Source organism: Dreissena polymorpha, chromosome 14 (genome assembly GCF_020536995.1).
Source record: "Dreissena polymorpha isolate Duluth1 chromosome 14, UMN_Dpol_1.0, whole genome shotgun sequence".
In the NCBI taxonomy this organism is placed as follows: domain Eukaryota; kingdom Metazoa; phylum Mollusca; class Bivalvia; order Myida; family Dreissenidae; genus Dreissena; species Dreissena polymorpha.
In genome coordinates, this window is record NC_068368.1 from 64,394,340 (window position 1) to 64,403,712 (window position 9,373).

Consider the following 9,373-nt stretch of genomic DNA (forward strand, 5'->3'; position numbering starts at 1 on the left):
ACGGGTTGGTCAGATGCCATGTTGGTGTTTCATTGTTATGCAGTATTATTGAATTAAGTTTAAGATCATGATGACATAGTATGGCGTTATGTACAATGGAATCAAAGACAATTATTTTACGCATAATTAATCGGAGCCACATCATGAATATTTTGCTAAACCGCCTGCTGTCGAGTTAAAATATATAATTACATGTATATTTTAAATGTGTACATAGGAAACAGATGCAACAAATAATGCCATTGAATGAACAAATGATTGCTCATTAAAAGCGTCATGCACAAACAACATGAGAACACACTACTTCAACTGGTAAAAAAATACAGAAGAATACAAAAAACGTATGTGTCTCTCTAAACAAGGGTGAACTCTACGTGCACAATCTATTTAAAGAATTCGCAAAGTAAATCATTCTGTTGGACAAAATTAAAATTATAAAAACGCATTACCATGATTCTTTGACTGAGGCCATTACAACCGCTAGTCATCTTGACGTGCAGGGTTGTATAGTTATCGCCATAAACTACACATCTTACATTTTGTCAACACAATTGTTTTATACAGATTTTATTGTTTATAATTGAGAAGATATAAATCCTTCACACGACTTAATATGTCATACAGGTACAATATATCCCACAATGGCTAAACCGGTCAAGAAATTGATGATCATGATGATGATGATAATGATGGTGGTGGTGATGATGTTGATGATGATGATGGTGGTGATGATGGTGATGATGATGATGATTTACATCCATTTGTTACTTTGAACATTTGTTTCTTAAACAACTAGCAGTTAAAATGTTCACTTAACTTAAATATACACGTATGCTACACGTAATATTATTGACAATGTTCATTCATCTACCATAGTGTATATATTTGTTATTTATGACTTTCTGCAACAATAGCATTACTGGAATAAGGTTTACCGAGTGGGTTACCACACTAATTCTGCATATACTTAACAACTTAGGAGAAAAATAAAAACAAGTGTGTAACTTTATTGTTAAGCTGATAAGATTATGTGCCATTAAATAAAGATAAGGTTAAACAATATCCAATATCTCACTAGTTTATACGCATATATCGAACGAACATTTCGTATAAAATAAATGAGTGAAATATGATTATACAAATTACAAATACTCATCAACACATTCGTATTATTTTAAATTTCAAAGAGTGCGTAACATAACATGCATTTTTCGTCTATGATGGTCGAAAGAAGTTGCACCACTTATGGTTAAATACTATAAAACATGTATTAAAAACGTTAAAAGTGAATTATTTTACGTTCAAAATATTGGAAGCCCTAGTGCATATATGTAGATTTAGGTTTTCCCAAAAGTCATATACGATTTACAGCCGCTGTTGTTTACCTTGGCAAATGACCTTCTTTGGAGAACTTAAATATTCTCACAGCTTCCAGCCCATTCATACCGAACTCTTTTTCAAAATCTTCTTTGGACAAGGCGATCAACAGCGTGCCGTCAATCAGTTCTTTCCGGAACTTGGGCTCATATTTATCAAGATGCAGCACTTTAAGGTAACCACATACATCGTCTATGGATAGTTTGACTACATCAAGGCTGTCGTTGACCGTTGGTAGCGGTTTATAAACCTCGTCTTGCTTTTTTGGCGATTCCAAAGTGTTGCTTTGCTGATCGGATTTTGAAGAGCGTTCCTGCTCAAGTGCAATAGCTTCTTTGGGTTCCGGTTGGAAGGGGCGAATGGACGTGCGGGGGAGGTTATTCGTGTAGATAGCCTCATGTTTGACGGTAGGACTCGGCATCTGTGAAGGAGGCCTTGGTTGGCGCGCGGGAAGCTTCGGACTGCCTGGCATCTCTGGAATCTGAGGAGGTGGTCTTGGGGGCTTGATCGCGACAGGTGGGGAAACCTTTGTGCTTCTGTCGATAAGCGGACTGTGATTCGATTCTTGGACAGAACGTTTTTCTGGTCCTGTTGATTTCAGGCTTCCAGATGTTGACTTTACATTCTGTGAATTGTGGGAAGTCGAAGCCTGAGCTGGTGTTCGACCGACGCCAAACGTCGCCAATGATGGCCTGTGGTTATCTGGCTTGTGCATTTCGGACTCGCGCGGCATTCCGATTTCTTCATAAGTGATGTCTTCATGCTGTTTCACGTCGGTCGGCAGGTAGTTTGGGTTATCTACGGCGTTTCCACGATGATGTTTGCACACCGAAATTATGTTAGAGTATGTCTGCGGTTCAACAAAGGAGAAGACGGCCTCAGAATGAACCGCTGATTGGTCGTATTGGGCAATTCCTGAAATAAAAAAAAATAGGTGTTTTGCTGTTAATTTTCATTATTTAACTGACGAAAACATATAATATCCTTCTACCATAATATACCGAATTGCCATTATTCATGTGCCAGGTGTGTGCGTGTACTATTCTGCTGACAAGACAATGCAACAGATGTTTCAATGTTTCTACTTAATGTTACTGAACTTTGATTGTGTTTTATGTATTTAACACGTTATTGCCATAATGTATGTATTGAACAGCGACATGCTTGATTATTTATTTATTTGACCTTTACAGATGTAATTGTATATACTGTTCTTTATTTCGTTTTTATTTACTCCTATAATAACACCTCGTATGTTTTGTCATAATATGGTGTAATGGCAATGATTTTTAAACTATGAGCTAAATGTGTTTAAAGGGGTTTTATATCATATAAACTTTTTGTTTTAACTGTACAGTTTAAATGGCTTAGTAGCATGTTTACGGTCTATTTGACAATGTTGGTAATTGTCATTACATAAAATAGCACGTAAAACGATCCGGATATAGTGATGTTTTACCTAAATGTAAATCGATGCCCTGCTAAATATTGTTTACGCTTGATTCTCTTGAAATCCATGTTGTAAATGTTTAGAAATACCTTCCCTTAAAAGTTTACAAACGTTTTCTTATACCTTGATTTCCGTACTCTTTGTCGTATTTCATATAGGCACTGAAGCGCTCCAATTCCTCAAGGTAACCCCGCCATTTCTGGGGAGGCGAGTTCTTTAGGCCAAGCACGCGCGCCATGCGAAGTTGAGACAGGTACAGGGGCACGTTCACCACGTCTGGTTCCATGACGCCTGGAAGAAATAAACAGAAAGTCTTACATATGTTTGTTAAAACCATTTAATGAACAACGTTTGTTATACATGAAAGAACGTAGTAACGAATCATGCATGCTACGGGCCCAAAGATTTATACCAAGAGGTCGTCAGTCAAGCTCTTTTATTCTAGCCATTATCTGACAAAAATGGATTTTTGCTGAGATAAAAGAATAAGTATAGTTTACCAATATAATTTACTTTGGAACATCATTTGCGCTGTATATATGTAGTCGTACTATATACATATTCTTGGCGGGTCGTAAATCGTGACCATTTTGCGAAGAAGATCTCTGAACAATTTAAACAAGAGTTTTAAACGTTAAATAAAATCTTTCGTCTAAAAGAAATATATTACTAAAGGCTTACCGTCGGTAATAAGGTTTCCAAGCAAGTACATTTCATCAAAAGCTTTCTGAAGCAGCAATTTCGGGATGTGGTTGGTGCTGATGTTCTGACCGCCCACGCTGATGGTTCTGTCCTTGGGGAACTGCACGTGACAAGGGAGGCTCTGATGTTCGATGACCTCCTTTATGGTTTTCTCTTTGCCCACTAAAATTAAGGTTATATTCGATACGTTCTTTTGTTTTGCCTCTGAGATGGAACGTACTGTTGAAGTAAGTTACATGTGTTTAGCGCCGTTTGATAATTTATATGCATGCTTTCTATGTTGAAATGATTGTTTCCATTAAAGATGCAGAGGAGACTATTGACTGTCTAACATAGTATTGTACGTATCGTGCACAATGAAGCGCATATTTTAAGCATGTATAAACTTGTGTGCCTAGGTGCGTTACTATTTCTTAAAAACGGTATACAAATCATCAGATACTAAGAACATAACTTAATAATCATTTTTAATAAAGTTTTGCGTTTTGCAGTTTTTATTTTCAAAGTGTTTCCTATACTAGTCTAATAATGCATTGATTACTGTTAATCCATTCATTTTTTAAAGGGGGATTCTGTGTTACCAAATAAATAAACAAAAACTACGTGTTATCAAATAAAAAGAATCAAAGCATCAAATATAAAATAGCCAATATCCTGTTATATGTTTGGGACATTTGTGAGAAAGATATGTTATCGGAAACCCTTTTTAGCTAACGCCCTCCAGAACATACATTTGTGTTTTTTGACGACACAGACTTTCTCAGGGTATGTAAGCGGGATGCTGATCAGTTTAGAGTGATCTCCCATGTCGGCCATGGCGACCACGCGACGTTGCTTGGATACCGTCTGGATGCGAATAATCTGTAATTCATAAAGCATTACATGTAAATGTTTAAAAGGCTTTTGAAATCCTTTTAATCGTTCATCCGCCACAGTTCAATCCTTTTTGATATGAAGTGTATTTGTATGAGGTCAAGATCTATACACGATTGTGATATGTGATTGATATCTCCTATCCGAATTGTTAGTTTTGCCATACTTTCAACCCTTTTTAGACCCCAAACTGAATGTTCTTTGAATATTCGAATGCGGAGATCAGACATCATTTGTCTTTTTATGTATTTGTCTGAGGAATTGTTGCTATTTTGTAAGTTGTTTGATTACTTTTGGTAGAGTGTTAATTTTGGACTCCATAAAATTTGTTAAACCCAAAAATGTTTTGCATTTAATTTAAAGCAGCGCACAACTGATACTAGAACTCACACTTTCTCTATCGAACGTATCTTCTACGATGTCTCCAAAGAATCCTTGACTGATCATGATCACTTGAGGCAGCTCCTTGCCAAAGCGCTCGTAGAACTCGGGCACGCTGTAGTCGTTTTTCTCTACGTCGAAATCCATCGTCTTTACTAGTCTCTTGGGCTTGTGCACACCGCTTTTACCTGTAGCGACACAGATATACGGTATGGGAAGCATTTATTTATTTCCAATTTTTCTCTGTAGCTTTAAATGTACAACATGTTTCGATTTTACGTGGGGTTTAGTGTCATGATTATAACATTTCAAAAGGTCCAGCCGTTATGTTCACTCTTTGAACTTAATATAAAGACGATATTTGAAAATACATACTTTCGAAAGATGGAATTGGACATACAAATGTTATTTCACCGAATACTTATCAAAATAAATTTGATCTACATTTCATGCCCTTGGTTCTAAAACTATTTTTTAAGAGAAAAAACAACATGTGTTCATATCGTTCTAAAAATCGTTTTTTATACTTAAAATACGTACTACGAATGTTTGTATTGGTTGTTCAATGTAATGCAACGAGTATGTTTAAAATATGACAACTGCAAGAGTATGTACGTTCAATTATATATGGTTTCGGTAAACATTAATTTCATTTCAATCACATGTTCCCTTTTGTCTTTGAAATCTCCTTTTGGTAAACAATGTTTACAGTAGCGACCATGTACATTATTGGATGACGTAAATAGACGTGCTCGACTAAATATCAGATTTCATCGATAATCACTTCCTTGTTTCCACTTAGTTTTTGCACAATAAGGTAATGAAAGTCCAAGCTTATTTTAATACGTTGTAACGACTTTGACTGTTTCAAATTAGACCTTGAACTACTTGTGATTGTATTATGTCAATATGTGCATGGATCTGATTCATATGAAACAAACAAACGCGCATTGGGAAATAAAGCTTTAATATCGGTACTGAAACAAAACCCGAGATCATATTCTCAATGTTCATTTATTCAACTAATTTATCTAAAATATTGATTTAAATATTGTGCTGGTTCTTTTTTCCACGAATTCGACTTTTTCTACACATTTAAGAAAAATGACGCTTAAGCTTAATTATTCTGGGTACACGTTTTGCATTCATTATTTAAATTATGTTTTCCGCTTTGATGAGATAAAATTCTTTTGAGGCATTTGGTCCAATACGCTGTAAAAGGAATGTTTTATTTCTATTTAGGTGAACTTTTCTGCCTGAACATGTAAACGCAGTGATTTAAAACGTTCATTAAATATGTCAATCCAAGATTTACCAGATGCAATTGCAGGCAAAACTACATAATATAAGTTTTACATATCACATCATTATTTTTCATCATCAACATTCTCTTGACCGGTCTGGCCGTTAATGAGGAACGACAACACAGAGAACTCCGCCAATCAGGTTTGTTGTAGGCTGATGGGAGTAGCACATCCATAGTGTATGACGTAAACTCTTTCACATTGTCCATCCAGCTCTTCTTCTTACCAGCCAGCATTCGTCTTTTGACGGTCGTCACGAGGGGTTATTGTGGGCCAACAAGTGCTGCTGTCATTTTCCAGACATACCCGCTGGTCTATGTAAGAGATGCAGAGAAGTCTTCGGAGGCGTTTGTGTTCGAAGGCCTGTATTCTGCATTCAGTCAAAGTCTCGCAGCCGTACAGTAGAAGGGAGACTACATGGACCTTGTGGCAAAGCGACGTGAGCTGCTTGTCCAAAACCTGCTAACATTGGGTATAAATACGGGCGTGCGACTGTCTATTCAAATATTTAAACGTGATCATTCCGATAAAGCTGCATTGTGCACGTTCGGACCCTATAACCAAATGCATTCGCTCGACAAAAAATCTCTATAAATTGAACGGTAAATATAAGCTTATTTAAATAGTAGAAAACTAAGTTTAAATCTCATATTTATATGTTTACATACTTTATATATATATATATTTAAGCATACTTCTTTAAGCACATACATCTTGAGAACCCTTCCTAATTTAAGTTCATTTAAAACATATGTTTTGTATAAATTTATTACTCAAATGTCATGTGTCTTGCATTTTAAACTATCAATTGAATGATACCGCGTATCAATTAACATATTTTGCACACGAATATTACACTTGTAATTTATTTTCATGCATAGCATATATGATTAGGCTGCAGAAAATTAATTGTTAGATTGTCATACCCGCTTTCCCATATCAAAAACTACCGCAAAAATGTTTTAAAAAATATGGGAAATAAAAAGGAAAGCAACAAATATGTCTGTCTGTCTGTCTGTCTGTCTGTCTGTCTGTCTGTCTGTCTGTCTGTCTGTCTGTCTGTCTGTCTGTCTGTCTGTCTGTCTGTCTGTCTGTCTGTCTGTCTGTCTGTCTGTCTGTCTGTCTGTCTGTCTGTCTGTCTGTCTGTCTGTCTGTCTGTCTGTCTGTCTGTCTGTCTGTCTGTCTGTCTGTCGGTCGGTCGGTCTGTCTGTCGGTCTGTCTGTCTGTCGGTCGGTCGGTCGATCGGTCGATCGGTCGGTCGTCGGTCGGTCGTCCGTCCTTCCGTCCGTCCGTCCGTCCGTCTGTCCGTCTATCTTTCTGTTGATGTATTATTTTTACAATCGCTATTAAACAATATCAATTAAATGACCCTTTTTCCATTATAAAAGACTTGACTTAGTGATTTTAAATAAAAACTGTTACTTTAATAACATATCCAAATCAATAAGGTTAACAACTTTTGTATTCGGTATATACATAGCCTCGCAATATTATACAATATGTTTTTACATTATAGCCCTGGGTTAAACATGGACCACGTGTGTTTGTCACACTTTTAATCAGACTTATATTGCAAACTAGATCAAAAGTAAAAAGTCTGACATTTCATATATTGTGTGTCCATCGCAGTTTGGTATTACACACATTCTGTTCAAATTCCTATTTCCGAAGACACTTAGTTGACACTGATCGAAGTGAGAGTATAAACAAGCAATCAGGCGGTGACCAGGACCTGTAGAATTTGGTTTGCGTGCTTGGCACATTTAATATGAACCGAAAATGCAATCATCACCGAGAACCACGATTGACAACACGGAACTTACCGCGGTTTTCTAAACTGTTCAACAATGTTCGGCAAATTACACCATTGCAAATATTGCCTACACGAGCATTAAATAGTAGATTCAATCTGTTAGGATGAAGACGATAGGTTCAAGATTAAGAAAATGTAGCTTGAGTTTGATTAGTTTTAGTGTTATATTTCTCCCAATACGTGCTTATCGTAGAAGCATGTATGCTATTTTACGATAAACAACTGACCTCCTTCAGTGAAAGGTTTCTCCGGGAACATGCCTTCTATAATGGCACGGTGGGCAGAGTGCAGACCTTGACGTGCCGGATCCTGGTGTTGGCTGCTAGCCATATCCTTATCAACTTTCTAAGTTGTTTTTGTCTAATCACCAGTATCCGCTGTATGTAAATAATCGTTCAGATATCATATGCTGACGCTCAATGTAAGTGTAAATCGCATAATAAGTTGTCTGTTCTTCTTTGCTGGTTTTCGGCAAATTCTTCAAAGTTAAATTGTTAGTGAGTGAAGTAGGTTTAGTTTGATATATGTCCAGAAAATGAAAGTCACAACTTTCCTGTAGTTCGAAAGAATCACCTCCTCATTTGCAACTGATTTGACTGCGTAATATTGATAAATTGTGTATATTGAGTTGATATCTTCCGGCTTAAGATCCAGCTTCAAGCAACACCTCACGACTTCCTTCTTGTTGTTTACAAGCTAGTTAAAGTATCTTCCGGCTTAAGATCTAGCTTCAAGCAACACCTCGCGACTTCCTTCTTGTTGTTTACAAGCTAGTTAAAGTAGCTACCTTCAAAACTGCCTTTAAACTTCTATTCATCCCAATACATTTAAAATAATTTACTTTTGATCCTGTGCCGTTTTTGATATCAGCAAACACGGATTGACATTCACCCAAATGTGTCTTTTGAGATGCAAATCATGGCTAAATACTGTCTACCCGTCGAGGCGGTCACAGCTGATCGTGATATTTCTCTGTAATTTCATCAATATTCAGTGACGTGTCGAACGTATATTGCAAGCACACCGTTTTCTGCACAACAGATGTTATTCGTTTTAAAAACAGATGCAGCATATTTGTGTTTTAAATTAATGACTCATGACTCATTTGAATTTTTTATCATGAATACACAAGCAACATGATCTACTTCTTTAACCCTTTGCACGCTGGGAAATTTGTCGTCTGCTAAAATGTCTTCTGCTGAATTTCTAAAATTAGCATTTTCTTCGATTTTTTTCAAAGAATATTATCAGAATAGCAAACAGTTTGGATCCTGATGAGACGCCACGTTCTGTGGCGTCTCATCTGGATCCAAACTGTTTGCAAAGGCCTTCAAAATTCGGTTCCCGCACTGAAAGGGTTAAAACCCTGAGCCGTTTTTTTAAATACAGAGCCTAGTTTACACAAATAAGCAATGCTGTATAAACCTACACACTTGATTTGAAAACCAATAAAAATAGATTAACTAAATTAAC

At 36.6% G+C, this 9,373-nt stretch overlaps 1 protein-coding gene across 2 annotated transcripts in view; it reads right to left on the reverse strand.

Annotated features, from left to right (window-relative positions):
- Positions 1 to 551: 551 nt before the first annotated feature.
- LOC127858021 (uncharacterized) overlaps positions 552 to 9,373 on the reverse strand; it is an 8,947-nt gene continuing 125 nt past the window's right edge. Inside the window, exons 1-6 of one of the 2 annotated variants that reach the window (XM_052394863.1) lie at positions 8,128 to 8,289; positions 4,793 to 4,971; positions 4,261 to 4,390; positions 3,509 to 3,691; positions 2,951 to 3,118; positions 552 to 2,292 (exon numbers count right to left, since the gene is read on the reverse strand). In XM_052394863.1, the coding sequence (XP_052250823.1) occupies positions 1,382 to 2,292; positions 2,951 to 3,118; positions 3,509 to 3,691; positions 4,261 to 4,390; positions 4,793 to 4,971; positions 8,128 to 8,230 (1,674 nt within the window). In that variant the 5' untranslated portion in view covers positions 8,231 to 8,289 and the 3' untranslated portion in view covers positions 552 to 1,381. Of the gene's footprint in view, positions 2,293 to 2,950; positions 3,119 to 3,508; positions 3,692 to 4,260; positions 4,391 to 4,792; positions 4,972 to 8,127; positions 8,290 to 9,373 lie in introns of those variants that run through there. The other variant, XM_052394864.1, reaches the window with a different exon arrangement.